Source organism: Psittacula echo (genome assembly GCF_963264785.1).
Source record: "Psittacula echo genome assembly, chromosome: 7".
Taxonomy (NCBI): Eukaryota; Metazoa; Chordata; class Aves; order Psittaciformes; family Psittacidae; genus Psittacula; species Psittacula echo.
The window spans coordinates 59,220,538-59,247,243 of NC_137740.1; the positions used below are offsets into that span (position 1 = coordinate 59,220,538).

At 42.7% G+C, this 26,706-nt stretch overlaps 1 protein-coding gene across 1 annotated transcript in view; it reads left to right on the top strand.

Annotated features, from left to right (window-relative positions):
* LOC308223650 (glypican-5-like) overlaps window positions 1-26,441 on the top strand; it is a gene marked incomplete at both ends in the record, with an annotated part of 348,155 nt that extends 321,714 nt beyond the window's left edge. Inside the window, one exon of the mRNA XM_080622975.1 lies at window positions 26,239-26,441. Coding sequence (XP_080479101.1) covers window positions 26,239-26,441 — 203 coding nt within the window. The remainder of the gene's footprint in view (window positions 1-26,238) is intronic.
* Window positions 26,442-26,706: the final 265 nt, after the last annotated feature.

Consider the following 26,706-nt stretch of genomic DNA (forward strand, 5'->3'; position numbering starts at 1 on the left):
AATTTAAATCATACATATTTAGCATACAAGTGTCCTGGCTTAGTCCAAAGCTTTAGCATGCCGAGTACCAACTTTCACCACCTTGGCTGCAGGAGCCTGCTGGCACTGCCACAGCCCCTCTGGCATTCTCTGAATAAACCCCCTGTTTGCTCTTCAGATCAGGAGCAGGTTTTTTAACTCTGGATTTGTAAAGCATGTGAGCTTGGTGGTGTTTTGGCCCAGGACTTGGCCTTGTAGCTACTGTCAAAGCTCTGCTTCGAGCTCTGTGTGGGTAGTAAGTAACTTGCTCATATTTGTGGTGAAAGCTTCTAATTTACAGGCAAATACATTAGTAAATTCATATTTGGATTTTTAAGCAATTAAGTCAAACATGAACTGAGTTTTCTTCTTTTCAGTTTCAAACTGTGTACATGTTAGGCAGCGACATGTATTTTTGCACCTCTCTGTGAGCATATTCTTCAAGTGAGGGCTGTCTCTTCAGCTGCTTCTTTTGAAATCAGAGTATGTTACTCAAACAAATCAGGGTCTGGCACTGTACGTGGTGTTTGTATATGTCAGACTAAGAGTACACAGAGTGCCACAAGGCTTGGGATGAAGGGATGAATTTTGATTCTCTATGTAATGGCCATATCATAGTCTTATGCAGCATAGTGCTCTAATTTCTCAAAACAAAGAGTCCACAGTAAATAGCTTCACTTCCCCTGACCATGGCAATATCTCTTCAGACCCTTATAGAGAGGCTACTAAAAACTCTTAGTGCGAGGATTGCTGTTATATTATGGCATCAAACCTTACAGTCTTAAGATATTTGCATGGTGTGCTGCTATAATCATAGAAACCCAGACTGGTTTGGGTTGGAAGGGACCTTAAAGCCCATCCAGTTCCAACTCCCTGCCATGGGCAGGGACACCTCCCACTAGAGCAGGTTGCTCCAAGCCCCTGTGTCCAACCTGGCCTTGAACACTGCCAGGGATGGGGCAGCCACAGCTTCTCTGGGCACCCTGTGCCAGCGCCTCAGCACCCTCACAGGGAAGAATTTTTGCCTAATCTCTAATCTCAATGCCCCTCTGTCAGGTTAAAGCCATTCCCCTTGTCCTGTCCCTACAGGCCCTCGTCAAAAGCCCCTCTCTATATTTAATGAGAGGACCTTGTAGTCATCCTCTGCATTTACTCTCCTATAGCACCAGTGCTCCCATATAGAAGCTGGGAGTGGAGGGACAGGGAAGGGAATCCACCTCCCAGGAATTCCAGGCTGGGGTCCCTGCCCTGCCTTACTCCCATGTGCTGTGTCACTGAGTGTATAAAACAGAAGAGCGGAGCTGCTGCTAAAGTGCAGGCTTGTGTTTGGTGGCTGCTTCTGAAACAGAGCCTGCGGTTGGGAATGTTTATCATCCTGCTCATAATGAAGCCATTACACTGCAGCCACAACTCTGAATCCCAGCTAATAGATTTTCATTTTGTTTTCTCGGTTAAGTCATGTTTGATAAATGCAGGAATGTGTAGGGAGCAGCTTATCTCAAGTAGACAGTTTCTTTGTAAATGGGTGGCTTGAATGTGCTTTGCATGAGGATTTTTGGAAAGAACAAAGGGATTCTCTAGTAAATCTTTACAGGTATTACATGGCAAACTCGGAGTATCCACTTGCTGAGCACAAGTCATCTAGTTTTAGGGATCTTTTAACTTGTACCTGCTGAAGATAAGCATTAATTTCTCTGTGTATGTGTGTGTATACATGCAGCCATGTATTTGCATGTGCACACAAAAATTGGACAGTGTTGGATATGTCATTCTTTTCTGTGTTGTGTTGAAGATTGGCTTCAATGAATCTTACTAAAATTGTTGCAGGAAATAAGCAATTCCATTACCTGCTTCTCTGCAGGCAAATGTATGAGGATGTCATTATTGTCTGATTCATCATCTCAGCCCAACTCAGGCATAGCAACCAAAATTAGGCAGTGTCACCTATTCTGATAAACAAGCCAGCCAGCACATCATGTAAACTGTGAGCTGTGCACCTACAGTAACAGGACCTCTGACCATTAAAATCTCTACTTTGTGTCTGCTTCAGGATTTGTGTATAACTGTTGTACAGAGAGACTTTATTAGAACTTAGGGAACCAAAATCTGGTCTTGGATTTCCATAGGTTAGGAACTATTGGTTTGAATGTGCTACAGGGGTTAAGAAGAAGGAATAAGAAGTTTGAAACCACGTTTGTTGAAACTCCTGATGAATTATACAAAGTCAGTCTGTTTATCAGAGTATTCTTAACTTTGTAAGACAAAATGATGGGGAAAACACACTCAATGAAGAATTCCACATCAAGAAGAAATTGATTACTGAACTCTTCTAACAAATGTTTTACCAGAGTAAGCCTTGCACTGAATATGCCTTTGGAAGACACTGTATGAGGACATTGCTATGAACTTGATAACCGCTGCTAGAGGATGGCTAATGTGGTCCTGTGATGTGTCTCAGAGAGGAGGGTAGCCCTCACTGGAGCATAGGCTGTGTCACTCCAGGCTGTCTCCACATTTGAAAGCCTCAGAGAGACCATGTGTCCATTTCTTTCCTTAGCAGGAGTTAGGCAGTCACACTAAGGTGGCATGTGGGAGAATGGTTGTGTGGTGGTTAATCTTTTGGATGACTTCCAATGAGAAGATGTCATGTGGGACAAAGCTCTGAGTCACTTGCAGTGGGACTGTGTGTGGAGACATCTCCAGCAGTACAGCTGGAGCTGGGTAACCTCGTATTACTGAATGGCTCTCAAATACTGTGACAAGCTGTCAGGAGGTTTCAGTTGACTTGGTAGAAGCTGGTTCATTGCAGATATATCCTAAAATCAGCAGAGCATCCCTATTTGGCAAAGCATTGAAGTGCATCCCTTGGGCATTAGGAAGATGTAAGTATTGACTTGAGGAGTTTGGTGCAGGAAGGATTTTAATTAAAATATGCTTTCTTGAGTAATGTAGCTTGGATAAAATCAGACTCTTGGACAACTTCAGTAAAGAGATGTTTTCCACAATACTGGTAAATATTCTCTTTATTTTCAGTGCAGATGTGACCTTTAATTTGGTTTCTGGAATATGTTAGCGAATCTCTGAAAAATGAATGTTGGAAGAGTTTTCTGTGGCTGTAATTCATTTGTTGAAGTTTATTATTGATGTCTTTAGCAACAAAGAGGAGGGGTTTTTTGGGTATTAATGAATGTTTATGTTCAGTTAGAAAGTAATTATTGCACAGATAAGACTTTCCAGCTAGCAGGTTTACTACATACAGGAAGTATGCAGCAACAACACTTTCTTGTGTAATATGAGGCTAACTATATTTAAAGTAAAAATAAGAAACCAGTAACGAGTGGTGTCCCTCAGGGATCGGTGTTGGGACCGGTCTTGTTCAACATCTTTGTCGGTGACATGGACAGTGGGATTGAGTGCGCCCTCAGCAAGTTTGCCGATGACACCAAGCTGTGTGGTTCGGTTGATACGCCGGAGGGAAGGGATGCCATCCAGAGGGATCTCGACACGCTTGTGAGGTGGGCTGATGCCAACCTGATGAAGTTGAACCATGCCAAGTGCAAGGTCCTACACCTGGGTCGGAGCAAACCCAGGCACAGCTATAGGTTGGGCAGAGAAGAGATTCAGAGCAGCCCTGCAGAGAAGGACTTGGGGGTGTTGGTTGATGAGAAAATGAACATGAGCCGGCTTCAGTGTGCGCTCGCAGCCCAGAAAGCCAACTGTATCCTGGGCTGCATCAAAAGGAGTGTGACCAGCAGGTCGAAGGAGGTGATCCTGCCCCTCTACTCTGCTCTCGTGAGACCTCACTTGGAGCATTGTGTGCAGTTTCAGTGTCCTCAACATAGAAAGGACATGGAACTGTTGGAACAAGTCCAGAGGAGGGCCACGAGGATGATCAGGGGACTGGAGCACCTCCCGTATGAAGACAGGCTGAGAAAGTTGGGGCTGTTCAGCCTGGAGAAGAGAAGGCTGCGTGGAGACCTCATAGCAGCCTTCCAGTATCTGAAGGGGGCCTACAAGGATGCTGGGGATGGACTCTTCATCAGGGACTGTAGTGACAGGACAAGGGGTAACGGGTTCAAACTTAAAGAGGGGAAGTTTAGATTGGATATAAGGAAGAAATTCTTTACTGAGAGGGTGGTGAGGCACTGGAATGGGTTGCCCAGGGAGGTTGTGAATGCTCCATCCCTGGCAGTGCTCAAGGTCAGGTTGGACAAAGCCTTGGGTGGCATGGTTTAGTGTGAGGTGTCCCTGCCCATGGCAGGGGGGTTGGAACTGGATGATCTTAAGGTCCGTTCCAACCCTAACTATTCTATGATTCTATGAAATGGTAAGGTGCTAATCTTTCCATATTTCCTTGACGTTTATGAAACTGCTAAAAAATAGGATTTTTCTCTGACACAAGCATTGAAGAATCCCTCCTTACATCTGCCTGTATACAGAATTACCTTTACCAGAAAAAGTACAGAATTTATCCCATATTAGTTGAGAAAACTAGCCCTTGATCAAATGCTAACATGAAAAACTCAAGGGAGATTCAGTGAGATCTCAACCCTCATCCCCACAAACAGAGAAACCTATGGGTGACTGTTAGGCACTGATGAGACACAGCACATCTGCTGTGACTCGCAGCATGAATTGGAAGGATTTTGACTTTATTTCACTGATGCTGTCTAATCATTTAGGGAAGTGGAGCAATTGGTTACTGGATCACAGCAGTGGGGGCCATCCAGGCCACCAAACTCCCTGTCTCAATGCACTCCTCCCTAGAGGAGCCTCCCTGCTTCATGAGGATGCCTTCAGGTATTTGACTTTTGGTTTGAAGAAGCTCTGCCTGTATGCAAGGCTGATTTTCTTAGTAGCTGGCAGGAGGAGACGCTTGTTAGGGATGTCATTTCTTCTGGGGAAATGCTATGTTTGGCTTTGAAGTCTGATTTTCTAGGGAAGTGCTTGAGGGACAAGAAGTGTTTCTAGGGACGGCAGGTCTGTGGTCTTTTTGCACATGTTATATGGCCTTGGCAATATGTCCTTACTGGGTGGTAGCTTCCTTCTATCAGAGGTGTCGTTTTTGTAAGCAAGTCTCTTGCACAGCACCCATTAGAAGATCCTTCAGTCTGGCTTTTCTGTGATTCCCAGACAGCACTGCAGAGGGCATCGCACACAGACACTGCTATCCAAATTTAAAGGATTTCTTTTCCTGTCACCTTTGGGCCCAAAGACTCGAGAAGAGAAATACCAGCGCACTCCTCTTCAAGGGAAATTGCAGTTAAATCATAACAGCAGTAGTAACAAGCAAGGAAGGGAACAGTGGGGCTTGTTGGCTGCCCCTACAGCCCTCTGTTTCATCCTCAGCTCTTACTGCTCCCAGGGGTATCCTGTGTAGGATACCCACTTCCTGCTGCAGCAATTACAAATCACATCCTGTTGATCTCTGAGGTTTGGTGACAATATTATTTCAAATGCCAGTGTGAGTTATTGTATCCTATCAAATGGAAAGGTGTACATGAACTACCAGGGAGGAAACAATTGATGTCAAGTCAAAACACTGGTAAGTTCATTTCTAATGAATGTTACTCATCCAGCCACATTCGCTCTAGAGGGAGATGGCAGATTCAGGACAGAATATAATAATCCCTACTGTCAAATGGTATTTATGACAGCAAATATCTGTCTGTATTCATTTTGAAGTAGATGCTGAGCAGGAAATGCCACTGTGTGGAACGTTGCCTAAGGAATACAGGGAACTGCAGGATCTCATCCTTAGAGGTGATCAAAATGAAAGGGACTCTGTCTGCTTTTACCAACGTCTTCATTTCTGAGTCAGACCAAGAAGGAAACATTTCAGGTGTGAATTGTATCTCTCATAGAGGCAAATAAGCAGATAGCAGTAGAGGTTCTAATTATGGTTGGTTTGAGGCTTTTCTGCCTGGTGGCACATTCCCACAGAAAACTGGAACCCACCCAGGTTTGTCTGTGGAACAGCTCATCATGCTCAGGGTTGTTGTCAGGGGTATTTTGGTTTGTGCGCTTCTCCTCCCTGTTGCCCCATTCTTGTCCCCATTTCTTTTTTCTTGGCACCCCAGGTTATATTTCAAAAAGGATTAAATGTGATGAAGCTTTTTACTGGAGGGTCCTGAAGGTTTATTTCCCCATAGGGACTCTTTTGAGCAGATATAGTGACTACTTAAAGGGGAATAGGGAGAAGACTCTCCTTCCAAAACTCTTACTTTTGAGGCTGTATTAAAGGACCAGGCTCCACTGTGCTCTGTTTTGTGCTCATGAATAACATGATGTGATACCCATCAGACTGCATAGAGAAGTTGCTGGGTATAAGCAAAAAGTGCCTTCAGGTTTCCTCTCAACAATGCTTTTACCTTAGAGCAAGTCAGAGGCTCTTATTTCTCCCCAGACTATTCCAGGCACCTCTCCAGTATTAGCAAGTAATTCATATTCTGAGATGCCAGAAGTATGTGGGGAAAGATTTTTCCATCAAGCCTCTCTTTTGATATAGGCATTGTTCCCTGCTTATTCCACCCCCCTCTTTGGTTTTTCACCTTGTCACCAAAAGAATCTTTCCCTTCCCAGCCACCCAGGGGGAAATAAGCAGATGATTACCAGAGAAAAGGGTTGGGTATCATGTGAATTTCTGTAATTCCTTTGCTTTTGGAGTGGAAAAAAGGCACTAAACCATTCCATACAGTGTGCAGCCATCCAAATCCTCATCTGTGTTGTGATGCAGCCCAACTAGTACTTGCCATGAGGTGTGTTTCCCCTTTGTCTGACAGGTGAAGGTCTTGAGGGCTCTTTATCAGGCATGGCATGGGGTTATACAGCTGCTGCTCCAGCCTGGGAGGGGGCTGAGTGTTGTACGGACACCCCCGTCACTTGAGAGGTGGGCATGAGGGGAGGTGGGCATGAGGCTTGCCCTCCCACCAGCAGCCTACCTCCCAGGTTTGTGTACCTGCACATGAGTATATGAACAACTCTACACCTAGCCTCCTTTTTTGCCTCCTGCACAACGAGGGATGAACAACCCCTCATTTTAGGTACTCAACCTCAGTGTTGCATCCACCTCTTCTAAATGCTTGTTTCAGTTGCGGGGTGACTGACCACCTTGGTTCCTGACAGCGCTAACAAACCCAGCTGCCAAATAAATTAGACCAAAGGAGACAGCAATAATATACTGATTTGCTCATTTGCTTTGTGTTCTAAGAGTTTTATAATGACCATAGATGATTATTTTTACAAGAGGTACATAAACAAATAAAACTGAAATGGCTGCTCTGCATGCTAGTGCACATTCCTAATGCTGCAGTGGTACCTGTACAAATGAATTCCTTCACTTCCATAGCCGGTCACTGTCATAAAGTGCCTGTGGCTGTGCAGAATGGCAGTGCCTCCTGTAGTGCATGTATATGGGGAAGCCAATTCAATTCTCTTCCACAGAGAGGGAATATTGATGAGAGGTTTGGGGTCACCAGCTTCCCTCTAAATCTTAGCCATCTTTTGTCTTTTAAAACAGATGATACTTAACATTTTTGTACCTTAATTGGAGTCAGGCCATATGTTCTCTCTTGTTTTGAATGCAAGACAAGTGCAAAGGTTTTACATAGAAGTAGTCTATTAAGGTCTCTTTGTGCTAGAACCCCACACACTAGCAGAGCTCCCTACACCAGTACCACCCATCCCAGAAAAAGGTTGGGTGCTGTTACCGCAGAGGTGTAGGTGTTAGTGTGATTTAGTGTCAGGGTATCCTACCTGCCAGAACTTGAGCTGTTTCCTTTAGCTGTGTCCCAAAAATGCTTGGAACAAACAGGAAAAATAGCACTTTGCCTAGTGGAAGCATTTGGGATCTGCAGAAAAGCAGAAGTGTCAGAAGAAGAGGCAAATTGCTTAGAGATACCTGAGGAAAGAATCTTCCTTTTCCTTCCAGAAACTTAGGGGTGATGAGTGTTTTATGCCCTTAGCATCTCTCTTGGAAAGTATCCATGATTTCATGCATGCGAAAGGTGAGACAGCTGAGATGTGAAGAGACAGCCAGAGAAGCAAAGCCAGAGGTTGACAGCTAGACTGGGTCTGTGCCATGCGTGGCAACAGGGAGAAGGCCTTTCTGCATGTTCTGGTTGTACGAACATCAGCACTGTCACTAACTCATTGTTACTGCAGTCAAAGCACCGCCTTCAGCTCTGAGCACGAGCAGATCTTCTGTCATCATTAGTTCTTCCTTACCCAGCACAATACTAACCAAAGTGTCTTATTTGGAGGGCCAGGTATGTGAGATCAGATGAGAATGTTCCAGCTGTGCTGAGTACAAAGCCCTTTAGAGACTGTTAGGTCCAAATCTCCATTCTCTGTCTCTCACAGCATCCAGTCCAGAATTATTAACATGGGATAAACACTTTGGATGATGTTTCCATTTCATGGCAGTATTTACAACCAAGGCTAGCCCACCTTCACTTTATACCAGTGTGCCTACAACCTGCCACCGAGCTGGCTGTCAATTTATGCTGACTTGAAAGGAGAGATTTGATAGCTCAGCATAGGCCACAGCAAAAACCAAATAAATTTAATATCAGTAAATATGGGAAAAGGGGAAAAAGATGAAGACAGCAGTAAGCTTGACATGCACCAAATGGCTTTAAAATGTTAATTGCATTGTATAGTTGGTCAAGCATGAAGCTATCTCTACATGATCACTCAATATATTTCAAGGATAATAACCTAATAGTGTGGTAGGTGGCCCAAAAGCAAGCTACTGCCTCTCTCTGCCTTTGCAAACAAGGTTTGCTGCATATGTTGCATAGTATTCTCCAGATGCTGAGGCATATGTTGTCATTGGGTAACTTCATTTCTTTTAGAGGCAGGTTGGGTGGCTTTGCAGCTTCTACAGGCTGTTTGTAATAAGCCTGACATGTGGTGCTTCAGGAACCTGGGACCTTTGTTTCCCTTGTAAGAAGTGTAAAAAACCCCAACACCACACACACAAATACTGATCTTACCAGACCTTTGCTGTAACCTGCATCACATTGGATGTGCAACTTCTAGGAGGCTGCATAATTTGGGGAAGGCTATTTCATCCTTTCACTGTTCCATGTCTGTTTGCTGACAGCTTTTCCCAATATAACACTGCCTTTGATACTTCCAACTTGTAATTTACTGCACTTCACAGGAACAGAAGCTGTTGTCTTACTTGTATCATCACATCTGTTTGTTTGTTTAAGGACTGTAACATCATTCTGTGTTTTCTCTTTTTGATGCCTACCCTGTTCTTAGAAAGATCAGGCATTCAGTTAGGGTATGACCTAGGTAAATGCAGTAAATGATTGATTCTGCTCCAAATATTCCTGGTTTTCACTAATCTTAGTGTTAGATTAGGGCACTATTGTGCTTGGAGCTGTACAAACAGAACAAAGATAATCTCTCATCAAATGCAGTGGGCTAAGAATCCTGTGAGCTACAAGCTTGAAACTCAGCACATCATTACTTACGCAGGTTTATTTTGATTTGGAGATATGGTAAATTACCTTTTAGTAAATTCCCAAACAGACTGAAGTGACACCTGGTGGCATCAGTTTCTGGACTGAAGGATGCAAATATATTACTGTCTCTGAAGGTAATTGCAGGTTTCTTCCATGACCACCATCCAGATCATTTTAGCCTCTTTATGACTCCATTATCTCATCTGAAAAATGGGAATAATACTTCCCAGGAGTGCTGCCACGTTTATTGTTTGTAACATCTGTTAGGACTCTGGAATGACTTTTTAGAAACGTAAAAAGTTACTTCTTCCATTGATTTCTGTGGAATTAGTGTCAAAACAGTAGTGGTTTAAGAACTCCAAGGGTCCCTTGTTACCTGCTTTAGGGAGTCAAAATACTTGGCGGCTACTGAAATGATTTTCCATCTGCCCAGGTCTCTTAACACATGTATTATAGTGGTAAGGAACTGTATTCATTTCAACTTATGTCATCTTGGATCTTTCTTCAAGCTGGAGCACTCCTGCTCACAATGAGTAGCAGCATACTCCGTAAAAGGTCTCATTGATTTCAGAATGGCTTTCACTGATATGTTGTACTATCCATTGTTAAGTAAGGGAAAAAATATCACAGTCCGCCTCTGTACAGTGAGAGCAACAGAAACTGGGGGGTGGGGAGTGGGAAATACAGAGACAAGGAAACCTTTCATTTAAAAGAGATGCAAAGAAAACGTGATTCATCTGAATGTCTTAACTCTAAAGAAAAGCTTTCACTGGCAAATGATAGAATATAGTATAAAGGCTGGCATCTGTAGTAAGGCAGAGTTTAGAAGGCTCATTCCAAGTAAGAGTATAAATTACTTGGCTGATGTATCAAATTTTACCCAAACACTGGGAATTCAACTGAAGTATGACTTTATCCACTAAAGAATTCCAGGCTTTAAAGGATATGGTGTTTCTGCCAGTGAGGCTGGGGTTTGGGGTTTGTTGCATTCATGCTTCAGTCATATTTTAGAGGCAGATCTTTTAGCAGTTATGTAACACAGTAGCAGTACAGCATCAGAGCTATTGAAAAAGTGTGGTTTTAATTTTGTGGGCTGAAAGGCTAAATGAGGGCACAATAACACCTGAGTTAAAAATCTTTTATACCTGTATATCTTACTAGTCTGTCTGCTGGCTTTCTGTCTCCCTGCTTGTGCTGGGGTAGGTTTTTGTGCTCCACCATCCAGCTGGCTCTGCAAAGCTGCAGTACACCAAGCTGAGTACATTATACACAGTGCTGAAGGCGCCAGTTTCTCTCTGTATCTTGCTATCCAAACCAAAGGGAAGCATTTAAAGGTTGAATTCAGACTTGCTTCACTGGCTCCTTGACCTTAAGCTAGTCATTCAGAGCCTGCAAGGCCAGATATGATTCTCCATGTACTTGCAGTAGTAAGCAATGTTTTCCATCAAGCTGGCAGACGTAACTACAGGATGGTGCAAAGAAGTGGAAGAGGGCCCCATGGCTGCACATGCCGCTTGCTTTCCATTTCAACAGCCAGACATTTTTTAACAGATAAATGAAACTTAGTGTGCTGTGCTGTTTCAGACCAAACTATAGGTTGTACTGGGAAGCTGCAGAGAGCAGCTGCACCTTCTCCTGCCATCCTGATGCCATCCCCCATGCTGTCCTTCATAATCTCCTCTTCCTCCACAAGGGGAGATAAACAAGGCCAGGTTGGATGGGGCTTGGAGCAAGCTGGTCTAGTGGAAGGTGCCCCTGCCCATGGCAGGAGTTGGAACTGGGTGAGCTTTAAGATCCCTTCCAGCCCAAACCAGTCTGGGATTCTAGGATTCCCACACATTAAGTGCGGGCAGGATGGTTTTTCCCTAGTACGCACCAAGAAAAGCTGTCCTAGATCCTGACCTGATTCAGACAGCTCTGTATCGGCTGCTGCGGAGTGCCCTACTAGAAGACACACCAGAAGACTACTTGGAAACATTTCTGGGCACAGTGTAGCTACTCTCCTGTTTGGGAAAACTGATCAGCCATGCTCCCTAGTCCTGCTATAGCACTGCAGCTGGGTTTTCTCTGAGATGCATTTCAAGAGCTTGATTTTAGTGGGAGATAGAGATGCTCATTTTACCTGAGAACAAGACCACTTACTTAGACACCCCCTTGGAAAAGCATGTGGTTGATGTTTACAATTGCTCATTTTCTGTTACTTCTACTGTAGAGCACAGAAGAAAGTAAGTGATGGAAGCTCAGCAATCCAAATCTCATACGTGCTTTGTTATTTCCAGTGCTGTGGCATTCAGAATCCCCATTTAAAGCAGTCGTGTTCGTAACTGGGGGGGATTCCTTTTCAATATATAAACAAAAAGATGGAAATGAATTTGTAATGGGCTACCTATGCCTATTCAACTTTATTTGCAGCAGACTATCTCATAAAAGAAAAAATTAAAGCACTTGGGCATGTAAATCAGACTTTTGCTCATGTTCATGAGTTTTCTGCCTTGAAATTTTCCCGGACAGCAGATAAAGCAATGAATAATCTTCCAATACAAACTCTGAGCTTAATCATTTCCTTTATAGTCTGTAAGCCAAGCTCAACTTTCGGTTATATCAAATTCAGCCTAGTTACAATTATTTTTTCCCTACCACAAGCCATTATTAACGATATTGGAGACAAATCTCGAATGATCCGTATTTTCTCTGCAATGGAAAAAAACCCCAAACACCTGAGGGTGCTTAGCTGCTGCAAGTTTCCACCACTTGAACTAGCATATTTTAGCCCAGAAAGTGATTTATTTTACTAGTTAGCAGATTAAAGAGCAGGGGCTCCACTGTATTTAATTAGAAAGAAGTGGGGGAAAGGAATGTCTTGAGACTACCCAGAAAGCCTGGTTTTAAGCAAAACCAGCCATCAATGGGCTTGTGAGGTCTTACAGCTATCACCTCTCTCTCAGGTTATGAATGTACAGGGTAAGATGTTCAGAAAGTAAAACCCCATCAGCAGAGCCTCTGAATGTCACACACTCGAGGTGCCAGTGACACACAGTACATCCAGCCACACGCCTGGCTTATTCCTCACTGCGGAATTCAGGAGCTGGGCCTTTCAAGTCTCCCTCTTTGGCATTTATCCAAGATGACTGAGGCTTTGAAAAGCAGGATTGTTCTGAAAGGGGGATGGCAGTTCCAAGCAGCCATTTGCCATGGTATTGCACATCCATCATCTCCCTGTAATACACAAGCACGTGTACACTCACATCACAGACAGTGCTCTTTTCACTAGCTGAGCGGCTGGAACGACTGCCAGAGAATTAGGAGGAACTGGCCAGCCTTCAAGATTTCTTTACAAGGACTTCTTAATCAGCTCCCATGCCTCTGTACTCTGATGTCTGTGTGTCTGGTAATTTGCTCTACTTTATGTACACTCCGATCGTCATACAGATTGGCTTTTTACTTTCCACAGCAATTCCTCTCACTTTGCCAACACCTTGCCATTTGCAGCTTTAATGCCTATTGATAGCACTTCATCAGTGATAGCTGCCAATGTATATTCCTTTTACAAGATGTTCACCCTCAGTTTTTATAGATAGTTACAAATTTAGTCACAAACTGATCGAGTAGTTCGTTTTCATTTGCTTTTCACATGGAATAGATTCATCAAAATGAATAGATCAGTGGAAGATTGAAAACAGAGATGAAGCTTCTCTAGTGTGGGTTTGTGCTCCAAGCCAGAGTCAGCTCTACCAAAACCATTCCTGTGTGCCTAGTCTGGTTTTTAGTACCTTCAATGTAAGAGTTTTTACAGCTTCCCATAGGCAGCTGTCTCTGCAGCCCTAATACTGATCCTCATCCCAGCACCAACACGCACTCCCTAACTTCTCTTTCTTTCACTCCTCAGACTCAGCCACAGGAACTTGAGCAGTATTCTTGTCAGTGAAGCTAAGGCAGAGAAGGCTTCTAAAACCTCAGGCTTTCCTGTGTCTTCTGTCACCCTGTCTCATTTATCAGCGGGTAGGTGTTTTTCCTACTTGCCCTTTCACTGGTGACAAGCCCTTCTTGTGGCTCTTTATGTCCAGCTTCAATACAAATGGAGTTTCTGCTCTCTTGGCTGTCACCATCTCACCCCCCCGTACCTCTCATTTTCCTGCCTGGCTAATATAGGGAATGCCTTGCGGAGCTGTGTGTGGCCTGCCCATGCTCTGCCACGCTGAGTCATTACTTGGAGACCGTCTGGTAAAGTTATTTCTGTGTTTTCAGATGCTTTGACAGATGCTCAGTTTTCAGCACAACTTGTTGTGAAAAAACATCCCTGTGGAACTGGTTAGTAATAAAGTCCAAAGCAAACTTCAGGCACTTCTCCCAGTTCAGTTTCAAACTCACCTTGGTGTCAGGATTATAATTTACAAGTTAAGCAATTAGCTTCTATTTTATTTTTAATGAAAACTGGTGGAAATTGGCAGGAGGGAGAGGCTGAGCATCAGTCCATGTACAAGGGACTTTTTTTTTTCTCTACAATGATCCTTACATGAACAAGGATTGGTGTTTTACAAGAAAACTATGTTTTCTTCATTTAAACTGTGGGGTTTTTTTTCATTTACTATTAATGGCAGAACTAAACTGCCTTTTGATATTCAGTGAGGTGCAATATTTTTTTGCAGAGAAATATATAGGACATTGTCTCTTCTCCTGCCTTTTCTTCTCCCACACTATAGCTAGAAATAAATGCTCTGGGTGTTGCCAGGTCTCATGTCACAATATCTTCTGCTTTATGGAATAGCCATGTGAGAACTTATGGGTTCTTACTGTCTGGTGACATATCACAGGAGTACCTCTGCTTCCTGTCACAAGAGCCTGTGTTGACTTGCTGTAAGCTTTGAAGATGTCATTAGCCTGCATCGCTTGATTCACCAAGTCAGGAATAGAGGGATGTTGTTTAGTGCATATCCCAACACAAATCACTTGGAGAAAGTTCAGTGAAATGATTAGTCCTATCTCTTGTAATTATTTTAAATGTTTTTAATCCAAATTCGCAACAAGATGGCTTCAAATCTGTGTGGCTTCAAGTTCAAGGTTTGATTGCAACCCAACTAAATGCCTGGTAACCTGGTAACTGTGCTGGGTACCAGTAAATGTTGGGGTTTGACTACATCAGAAATGACCACTGTTGTTCTTCAGTTCTGTTGGTGTATGTCAAGGTGTATGTCTTCCCATTATTGATAGTAGTGTGTGAATGCCTCAGTCAAGATCATGACCCTATGATGCTTAGCTATGGTAGATCTACACAAATTTCTGTCTGTGTCCTAAGGAGTCTAAACAGGCTAACAAAGAAAACTGAACAGTTGAAAACTGAACAGTCTTTTGAGCTCTGTGGTTTTTATAGGAACAGCTTCACAGCTCAGAGAATACTTCTCAGCCAGCAGTGATTAGAAAGACTCTTCCATTCACCTTGCATTGTCTCGGCCAGTCTGGGAAGCTATTACCTCTGCTTTGTAACACACCAGTCTTTATGAACTTTGCTTCAGATCTCTAAACTATCCTTACATTAGGTATTTTTCCCCCTAGCCAGCTCAGTCTGCAGCCCTTTCTCCATCAGCTGGCTCCAATTATATGATCCTCACATGCTATCTCTGAATAAATGTTCTCTGAAGTTAGAAAGTAGAAAGATGCCCTTGGTAAGCTACTTTGATTCAATTGCTTCAAACAGGAAGAGTGCTGTTGAGGTATAAAGGTTAATTTCACCCATCTCAACTGAAGTTAAATTTAATGAAGTCCAAGAGATGCTGAGATTACCGCTGCTGAAAACCTGGTTTCTCCAAATTCTTTACCCAAGTAGGTGCTCTATGTTTTCTTTTTTAGCAAAGGATATATTACTTAGTATAGATTTTTGTGAGGTCTCAGGTGCCAGGAATGAGCCTACTGAAAACAATCAAAGATTATTAGTAGACTCTAAAAAAAAATAGATGAATTAATTAAATAAAATAGGTGTAATTGCTTGATTTAATTTCTGAGTGGGAGCCCAGGCTTCCTAACGAGTACTAAGCACTCTGAGGAATGCATCTGTACCTATTGAGTCACGCTTGTAGCGTGAGCTCGTAATCAAGCCCGAAGTCCTGTTTGTCTGCACTGGTTACGTTTTGGCTTTGACTCAGGTCTCACCCGGGGCCTCAGTGCAAACGTGAGCATTTACCTTCAGACAAAATATTTTCAAAACTTTTTAGAATTGTAGAAAACTTTGGCAGTAAGGAAAATAAGTTCAGCTCTGGGGCCCCCAACACAAGAGGGACGTGGAGCTGTTGGACCGAGTCCAGAGGAGGCCATGGAGATGCTGCAAGGGCTGGAGCAGCTCTGCTCTGGAGCCAGGCTGAGAGAGCTGGGCTGGTTCAGCCTGGAGAAGAGGAGGCTCCTTAAGGGGAGACCTTAGAGCAGCTCCCAGTGACTAAAGTCGCTACGAAAACCTGGAGAAGGGCTTTAGACAAGGACCTGTAGGGACAGGCTTTAACCTGACAGAGGGGAGACTGAGATTAGACATTAGGAAAAAATTCTTTACTATGAGGGTGCTGAGGCGCTGGCACAGGGTGCCCAGAGAAGCTGCGGCTGCCCCATCCCTGGCATTTTCAAGGTCAGGTTGGATGGCGCTTGGAGCAACCTGCTCTAGTGGAAGGTGTTGGAACTGGATGAGCTTTAAGGTCTCTTCCAACCAAACCATTCTAGGATTCTATGAATCTATGATCAAGATCCAGGACTCAAACCCTTACCTTGCAGGAGAATGAGCCATGTTGCTTCATGCAGACATGTAGATCTTTGGCATGTATCAATTAAAATCCAAAGTCTTAATTATAAAGAAAAAACCTTCATAATCCCAAATGAACAAGTGCACACCTAAATCCCTGATCAGATCTTCGGCAGCACTGCTACAATAGTAAATTGAAGAGGGTCATAAAATCTGTGGTGTCAGTGATACGGACAGCTGAAGTCCATCATACCAAGATTAAATCTGCATGCAAAATAAGGTTTGCTAGGCCTAGACATCCACAGGCTGTTAGCACAGCAGTCCCTGAGTACAGGTTCATGTCAGAGATGTTAATTGTCTTCAAACATCAGACAAGCTATCTGCATTTTGAAGTCTTTCTAAATGGGCATTTACATAATTTATGTGTTACGAAGTCCACTGATGTATATTTGCATAATAGACCGTAGCAGTGCCACAGATCCATCGCAGCACATGGTGTCAGCTCTCATGAACTTCCAGCAGGTTTTTCCCTTTATTGGAGCACTTATGACAGAAAGAAATTGGCAATAACTGATAAATCACAAAGCCTAGACTGAGTGCCTGTCAAAGCTTCTTTGGCTAGGTAGAAACACACAGAGATCAAGCCACATGCTCCTAAGAGCACCTAAGAAGTGCTCTGCTTATGTCTGTGCCAATTCTGTGCATAAAAACAAGTAGAGATGGTCCTTTATGTGTTCGAGTTCATTCATTTGCCTGATGCGGAGTCTCCCATTGCTCTCCACTAGTTTACTGCTCTCATGCTCTCCCACCCCTTCCTCTTTAAAAACTGATACACTTTCTCATCCCTGCCCTCAGCCCCTCAGCACAAACCATTGGAGAGGTTCTTTTGGAGAAGAGCTTTGGGAACTGCATGGGCTTAGTCACTTGTCTCACTTGGGCAGTCAAGCTTGAGCACATCAGTGTAGAGAGAAGCCAGTTGAAAGTTGCAGAACTTTGAGTTCCAGTACAGTGTTCATCCCTCTCAAAATGGTGTTTTATCACTCTTGTGATGGAGTTAATACCTCAAGGAGTTTTTATCCGATGCGTGTGCTGTGGGGAGAAATATTTTTTCCACATGGCTAAGTGGGAGAACCCTGGCCAATGTAAAGTTCAGCAGTGTTGTTACCCTGAAAAAGGGGGAAGATATATAACCCTCAGTCTGTTATGTACCACATTGTTAGCAGACTAGCTACTTTCAGGCCTGGTGGTTTTGGTGTAAATGTCTCCCATAAAAACTGGAAAGAGCAGTTCAAACCCTCCCAGAACACAATTGGGGAATGAGATCATTGCCAGCTTCAAACAGGAATTTCCTTCCTTTAACTTGCTCCAGAGCCTGAACACTGACTGAGCACAGTCTTATGCATCAGGTAATGGATGGTGCTTCATTTTGTAAGACATCTCATTAGAAAAGTTTGGGGTTTACCCCTGGTTGTGTATCTCCTTTCTGTTTGTGTTGATTTAGGTATTCATCATCCTGCTGAATGTGATAAAGTTCATCAGTTTCCCTGCATGCTACCAGTAAGATAATGCTTTTAAGCCATTTGGTATTTTCACATGAAACATGTTCTTCTTGCTACAGATATTCAGTAGAGTGATGGCTCTAATCATCCCCTCCATCAATAACTGTCAGCAGTGATAGAGCTGGGTTCTGGTTGGCCGGATAAACCTAGCAATGTGAAATAGAGGATATGCACACTGAGTCGTTGCCAAACGAACAGGAGAAAAGACTAATTTAAGCTTCCCATACCAGAGGTGAAGCAAGCCAAATGCAGCAATGTTTTCCTTTACTGCTCGTGATACTAAGTCAAAAATGATCAATCCAGGATAATATCTTGCCATTTTCTTTTGATTTCAGTTTTGACAGAAATTAAATACTGGACAGATTCAATAAGCAAATGTTCTCTGCTGATTGATCTAAGGACCAGAACTATCCTTTGGCATTACAGCTAATCCTTTTGTCATCTAGATTAAAAGAAATCAGGTGATAGGTACATTGAAGTGATTTCAGTAGTTATTTTATAATTAAATATCAGTTATTATTATATTTTGTTAGAGCCTCTTTAAAAGATTTGTATTTAAAGGTTCTGTCTGTGCTCAAATGACAGAAATACAGGAAACATTTTAAATCCTCACTGCAGCCACTGGGATTTAGTGACTTCAAAATTTTGCAGTAGGAATCAAGTGTGCCCAGCTTTTTTAGGGAGCAGTGGGAATAATGGGGAAAATGTGACTGGCTTTTAAAGCCTGAGGAATTACTAGAGCAGCATGTTTGCAGGACACAAAGAACCTTTCAGATGTCTTTTAGAGATGTTTAGGATTGTTTTTCTGTGTCTTGTTTGTGGTTATTAGAGTCGGGAATTTAGTCGGGCTGCCTGAAGTGTGTGTGTTGAGTGTATCCTGCCTCACTGTGTGAGGCAGCTGTGAAAAACAGGGATCTGTCCTGAGTCACAGAGCTCTTTGGTGGGAGGGGAATCCTGCTGTGGTTTACTTTCTCCTATCCACTCCTTACAGATAGGACACCTGCTTATGCTAAAATGTGAGAGCACGGCTTCCTAAGCAGGTAGCAGTTCATCTTCTGACTCCTCCTTGTGGAGTCAAGAAGAGACCTCGCTCAGTGGCACAGAGCAGTTTTGGTCATCTCTTTGCTTTTTGCTGACACCCTACTATTAATTGAAGTAGTTAGTTGCAGTATTTTGGGCCGGTTTGCTCTCAGGGTAAAGCCAGGTAGTTAGAGCATGTAGCAGTGTTGCAGAGGCTGAGAGGGACTGTCTCTGCATAGTTTTTGTGACTGAATAGTGCACAAGGGACCTGGATTGAAGTACCCCTTCTAAATGAACCACAGGAAGGATCTGAACCTAGATACCGTCTATCACTGGTGCCCATTTTAACTACTACTAGTTGGCAGAGGTCTACCTGTTCTCTTACTATTTAGCACGATCCTGCAAGCCTGGAAGAGGAGAGGAGACCTGCAGGTCATCCTCCACCTCCAGCGCAGTGCCTCAAGGGCTGTGGAGCTCATAGCACCCTGGGTGCAGTCAGCTGCAGAAACATTAAAGCTGTGCAGGGCTTTGGGAAGTGGAAACTGAAGAACCTAGAGAATTGTTATACCCCCTCCAACCGCTAACTTCTCGTGTGGAAACCTAAGCTTTCTTGGGATTGGGGTTGCTAGTGCACAGGTTGTAGCATACTCAAACCTGACCTTCCTCTCAAGCTACGTGATCTTACGGCATGGAGAAACTGTTAATGGGGCTTATACATGACCTGTGAGTTTGTTCAGCTGAGATGCTGCTTTTCAGTTGTAGGCTTCAGGGCTGACAGACGAAAGCCTAACTTCAAGCATGTTGGCTGAGTAATAGTATTTATTTGGGTGGTACAATCTCTGTTTAAAGTTAAGCAGATGAAATTCAAATCCTTGCTGTAAGATGAATTTACATTGCTGCTAGTATAAGATCGTATCCAGTCTTTATGCAGAATGGAGTTTGTTTGGAACTGCAGAGCTAGATTAAAATCCTCGTTACAAATGTCAACTGCAAATACAATTAGCAGTTTATGAATATTTGTAACAAGTAAATCTTCAAGCAAGAAAAGGTGCAGTTTCCCCTAAAGGCAAAAGGTGCCAACAACACATGCTCTTTTTCTGCTTGAGAAATTAAGGAGTGTCTGGGAGGGAGAGGAGTTGGGATGGCTTTACATGTTTTTGTACTCCCTTCCAAAATAGGTTTATAGTTTCCCCATATACAATTTAATTAAGCCTTCGATTTGACCTTTGTATTGAGCAATAAATGTTAACTGGCAAAGATGTGGGTAGAAAGAGAGCGCAAACAAAGCATGTCCCACGTCAGCCAATGTGAGAACTGTTTCTGTAACCAAAACTAATGAGATCATCAGGACAAAAGCAACAGCCAAAGCATTTTCAATTATTACTTGTATTTTTCTTCCTTGAGCCAGTTTATATTTTTCTTAATTACAGCGTTGAGCTGTGGCGTGATATTTAGCAGATGCCTTCGGCACTTGGCGTGCTGATCACTTGCACACTCCGGGCTGGCAGGGGCACCTAATCTTTGAAGTCTAGAGCACACATTCATCTTTAACCATAAAGGTCAATGCTGCATTCCTCGCATCCCCCCAAAACTCCCATTAAGTTTAATAGGAGTTTAGAGCATGCGAGGCACGCGGGATCAGGATCGCACTCAGTCTTCTGGATATCACCAGTGAGGCATGTAGAGAATTTCTAAACTTAACTAATTAGCTGCACCATGCAGCGATGGCAGAAGGCTGTCACAGAGCTTTTTTTGTTATTTCTTTCATTACAAGAAAGTTCCAATGAAAGTTCAACAGATTTACTGGGAGCATCATGTTTTACAGATACTTCCATGCTGTGTTTCAGGATGTCATGTCAGCTGTGCTGCAGTATGTACGAGGTATCTGGCAAACTAACAAGCTGAAACATGCAACCACAAACATGTGCCTAGGACTAGACTGAAAACAGATGTTTCCAGGAAATGTAAAAGATGTTTGGCATGTTTTAAGCTTATACTTTCAGCTTGTCTGTATTTGAATAAGCCTCATAGTAATATAAACAAAATGACAAACCCTTTACTTGCAAATGACTGACCAATTAATGGAACTACTGCTGAATCATAGAAAGCTGGGTAGGTTTGGTTATTTCTTCCCAAGGAAAAGACGGATTGTGCTATCTTGACATTTCCCATGGCAGGAGCTGAGGCAGTTATATATGTGGATTTACTTTTTTACCTTCAGATCTAATCCAGTCTTATTGTGGCTCCTGAAATTCATGCTGGGTTTGCTATTGCAGTTGTGTATCAGAAGTCAAACAAATACAGTGACAGGTTTCCTTAGGGATAATGCCCTATTCTCTATATGTGTATTTTGCAATCAAATGTATATAGACAGAAAGATTGTTTGGGAATGTGGAAAGGAGCTGCCATTTCATGAAAGCATGGCTTCCAGGCACCCGACATCTATCTCAAGACTGTCTCACAGTTGCTCCTGACTTTATTGCATTTTTCTCTTTGTTGCATTGACTGTTCTTTTAATAACAGTAGTTCCTGGAAGCTCCAGCCAATGTTATTTCTTGAAGAGTGGATATGGTGGTTCTCAGCCTGAAGAATTTACACCCAGGATGTGCAAAATACGCGGGAAATAGAATCATAGAATCATAGAATAGTTAGGGTTGGAAAGGACCTTGAGATCATCTAGTTCCAACCCCCCTGCCATGAGCAGGGACACCCCACACTAAATAGAGTAGTTCTCTTGCTGGCCTGCAGGGAGAAGTGATCTGACAAAGATTACACAGAGTTTAATGCAGAATTAAAAACTGGACATAGATGATCCTAGTCTCAATTTATGAGTATCTCCCAAAGCCAACTTCAGTTACACAGTCCTTAAGAAAAGAAATTGAAAGACTGCAGAACCAGGGTGGAACACAACAGTTAACCCTGATAATCTTGTCCTGTGAGACCTGTGGAGAGACTGGCCTAAACCTCTAATGCAGCTCAGTAGTTAAGTGACCTGTTCAGCTCAGACTTAACTCTGTAGTCCTTCCTTTCTCTGGTTAAAGATTTCTTCTCCCTAAGGCCAAGTTCCCATAAGAAGGTGCATGGGGAAAAGGCTTAGATGGACACCATATTCTCAGGCTGAAATAGAAAGGGGTAGGATACTACATACATGGGAGGCTGCAGAGCTGTTAGTTACTCCCTTCTTCTGGCTCCAAAAGGGATTTATTACACCTGCCTTTTACTGATTAGTATTATGTAACGGACAATAACTGGCTCCAGAATTTGGAGAATTGCATCTCGGGTTACCACAGTTTGGGAGTTCTCACATTCCAATTTGTCTGCTGCAGCTGTAACTGGAAATAATTAGTGCTGGCTTTAATGTCAGGATAATAGATTATTTGGAAATGGTTGGTACATTTTATGGTGACAGCATTGTTTTGCAATTTCAGAGCTCCTTCCTTTGGATATGTAAAAGTAATTTCAGCTTTTGCTACCAGAGGTGATAAAAAGCTAATAATAACACTGCAGCATCTACTGTAATTTAAGAGCCTGTTCCACCAAGTTGCACCTCGTTTTAATTTTCTTATGAAGCTGTCAGCTAAAACCATGCCTGTGATCACAGCAAAATTTATCAAGCAACTGAGATGCAGTGTGGAGAGTAAATGCAGGTACTGACCAGTTTGCTTTAGACCTCCGTTGTGAGGATCATGACAACCATGATGAGCCATTCATTTGCTATAGTATAGTAGATGCTGACATTCCGTCTTTTCAAAGCACAGTGTTTGCATGAACATCTAGGAAGAAATGAACAGGTCTGACTTCATAGAATCCTGGAATGGTTTAGGTTGGAACAGACTTTAAAGATCATCTAGTTCCAACCCCCAAGCTTCATGTAATTAATGTGGGAAAGCAGAAATAAACAATCTCCCCTTATTCTGGAAGGCACTGGGCCAGCTCAAACACAGGCTTCCCCAAAACTAATCCAGCTTCCCTCAGTGGGAGATCAGCCCATTCAACCACCCTTCCCTTCCTGCTTTTTCCTTTGCTCCAGCAATACTTTCTCTTCCCCTGTTGGCAGCAGCAGCAGCCTGTCTAGGGAGTCCTTGCATTTACCCTTCAGCTCAGTGGAGACAGTGCTGAGCCTGATTCAGTGAGGAGATGAGAGCTCAGTGGCAAGTCTCTGCAGGGAAAGACTCAGTATCACCCTCATCATTTGCATTCACTGAGCTCAAGTAAGGTCAAGAAAAGGACCAAAATGGAAAGGTGTTTGTGTCAAGTAAGATGAACTTGTTCATCCCTTGGCAGGACAGTAGGAAACCTCAACAGACATTTAAGCAGACCTTGCTGATACTGTTCATTAGAGAACAATAGCATGTGAGTACACCAGAGTTACATCTTTGGTAATCCCTGTCAGTAGAAAACTGCAAGTCATTTAGCCTAAGGAGGGGGCACGACCAGCTGGGGTGCTAATAAGACTTGAACTTGTGTCAGATAACCTGGTCATAAACTAGAAAAATAATAATGGCATTTTTTACCCCTGTATCATTCCTGGCTAAGATTGAGATGTGCTTCCATGTGTCACTTGCCAAATGTGTTTGAAAGGCATATGCTCAGCCCTCACTTGACGGTTTCCTGTTCCCAAATTAGATGACAGTGACAGTTTTGACACTCCTGTTTATCCTAAGCTAGTCTCTCTGAGGAATAGCATTGATCCATGTAGGTATTTGAGAAGTTCAGTGTTGTTTGAGCGGCACATGCATTACTGTGTTGGAGCTAGATGAGCTTTAAGGTCCCTTCCAACCCCAGCCATTCTGTGAGTCCGTGATTTCTGGAAAGGAGAGAATGACTGATGATGGGAAGAAAGTTTCTAGCAATGGAAAAAGCTTTTAATTGGGAACCATAAAGCCTTTAAAATGCAGAAGGTACATACTACAACAAACCAAAGTTGTGGGGTTGGTTTGTTTGGTTTTATGAAGTCATACACTGGGGGGGATTCATGGGTATTGAACATCTGTGGTTTGCTTTGTTGAGACTGGAGTTTCCTTTCAGTGCTAGTCTTCACATTGACACTTCTTTTTCTTTCAGCATGCTCACTGTTTTTCTTCCTTTTGAATGTCAGTAGTAGACTGAACATAGGTACCTCTGAGGAAAAGATTTAAGAGGAAAAACTCATTTAACTTGGAGTCTCTCAGCCAAAACCCTGGAGTGAGTAAGCAAAACCCTCCAGTGAGTAAGGAAGACTGAAATCTTTACACTGATGAAATTTGTGCTTTAAAAACTAAATATAGGATTGAAAAAGATCTGAATTAGGACTGAGGGTATTTTCATTTATTTTTAAGAAGAGAGAAAACAGACCATTTTAAATAAAATGCTAGTTTTGCACAATTAAATCCCAAATTAGAATTGGCCATGAATAGCACCAGAAGATAGTGTTGTGAAGGCAGAAAGAGGATTCCAAATGTAGTCCTTCCCGTGGAAAGGATAAAGGCAGAGTTTTCTAATGTATTATTTAACACCTGTTATGTAGGGCATTAAGCAGTCACTGAGAGGAAAGCTTTCAAAAACCAGCAGCAGCCTCTCTGATAGCATTATCTCTTAACTTAGATTTTTGGTTAAGTCAATATTAAGAAAATAAACGAATTAATACATTTCAGCCTGCCCGATTTATAGACGCCAATCAAGTTACAATGCTGGACATGGCCAGCTGAAAGAGGGGAATAGATTTACCTGAGTGAGGTCTTAATTTAATCAGCTGGCCCCAGAGAGCTGAAGTCAGCAGGCTGGGATGATATAAGAGGCAGCAGAGAAATAGTGCCTTTACCGCAGTGGGAAAGGAGAATGACAGTGATGGAAAGGAGTCTCGGCAGTGTCAGAACATACCTATTTCCATGATTTATTCTTAATTTACTTTAATGACAGTCTGAAGGTTGTCCATTTTTCTTTAAGTGTCCTCAGAATACTGATATTTTCTAAACATTTAGAGTATGCTTTTTCCCCCTCCTTCCTGTTAGCTCCATTGCAAGTTGGAGAGGAGCTATGTCCGCAGTTTGCCATCGTGAATTTCAAGCACAGTGTCTGACTACCCCTGTCCCACTGATCACCTTGCCTGTCCCTTCTCTGCAGTCACCCTGGAGTCAGGCCTAGGAATTCCAGGTTCCTCTGGGATTAATGTTGATATTGTGATAAAATAGAAGAATTCGTTGTATTACTTTTATAGCTTACACCGGCAGAAGAACAATGTGTGCTTTCCCAATACAGTAGCTCATTTTTATTATCAAGTGAGTTTATTGATGGTTGTTCAGAGCTACTGACATGCAGACAATGATCTCAGATTGCATTTACATTTCTGGAATACTTTTCATCTTTCCAGTTTCTGCCAGGAACTCGCTTCTGTGATTCAGAGTTTTTATTTTAAGATTGGACCGTTGTTTAATCTGCATTACAAATCCATGCCTTTTGCTTTCTGGTGTATGTGCACTGCATTCAATAGTATCACACATCCTTTAAGCTTGGACCTGAACAATTATTGTTAACTTATAAATTCTTCTTGGTAGGAATTTGGGGGTTTTGCCTGGCATTTGGGTATGCTTTTACAGACTGGCTGTAAAGTTATCATCAGATGAAATGGTGGGTTTATTTCACATACACAGACAATGCCAATGAGAGGGTTCAAGGGCAATATGACCTCGGTAGTACTTGCAGATAGCTTGGGAACAGCAAGATAACCGGAGACCTTTATCAGTCATTTTCTCATTTTAAAAAAATCCATGGCTTTGCAATAAAGGACTACTACTACTTTCATCTTTTATGTGAAAGATGCCCGGTATTGCCCCAGAATGCATCTGTAGGGAGAAAAAAGCCCCGGTGATATTGTTCCATACTTTGAAAATACTTTGAAAAATAAAATACTTTGAAAATGAAAAACAACAAAACAAAATCCAAAGCATTTTCCCTTTGTAGCCACTTTTTTGTCAATGTTAGGTTAAGGGGAGGGGCAAAGCAGAAGGAAGCTGGGAAGTAGACTGTTACATTAAGTCAATGTGCTCTCCGGTCTCCTGCAGCAACTCAGCAACTTGATGGGTGTTTCACTGGGGCACGTTACAGAAGCACTCAATCCTAACATCATGTTTTAAAGCATGAGCTAGTTCGCATCCCAGGTGAAACTGAAGGTACTTTTTGTGAGAGACCAGCCACTGCAATGCAGAATACCTGTTATTCTGGTCAGGCTGCATCTAGACGTAGAGAAGTAGAGCAGGCCAGTCAGACTGTTGAGCAGAACAGTGGGTGCTGAGGGGACAGACTGGGTCCAAGCAAAACATTAATACAAGTGCCCCATCACTCTCTATACATAGTTCAGTTATGCAGGCTACTGTATAACATGTTCCCACAAAAGACAGAACTTAAAGCCTTACACTTAAAAACTTTAAAAGATGTGTGATTAATCTTGCATTTACTTTCATGTTTTCAGATATACTCAAGGACAAGAAAATGCATCCAGAAAACAGAAACGAACCAAAACCAACTGTGAAAAAGATTGACACCACAACTACCACAAGCACTGTCAAGTCATCCTCTAAACACAGTGTAACTGGAAATGGGAGCAATCCAGCCCTGAGTTCCTCACTTGTTATTTTAACAGCACTAGCAGTTCTGTGGCATCATCCACTGTAGCTGCGTTGCCTTGCAGCCACTGCACAAGCCTTTCTGTTCACGGTCGTTTATACCTACAGCCTTACCCAACAGAAAAGGAATTTAAATGGCTCTCTAGTTTATGTGATATGTTAGAATAAATATTAAACAATATGTTGGAGTTGGCAGATACCAGGTGTCATGACTTACAATGTCTGAAGATAGGCTTTGGCAAAGCCCACCACAATACAGAGGCAGTGATGGAAATACCAAGGGAATAATTGAAAACACAGAAATTGTGTACATG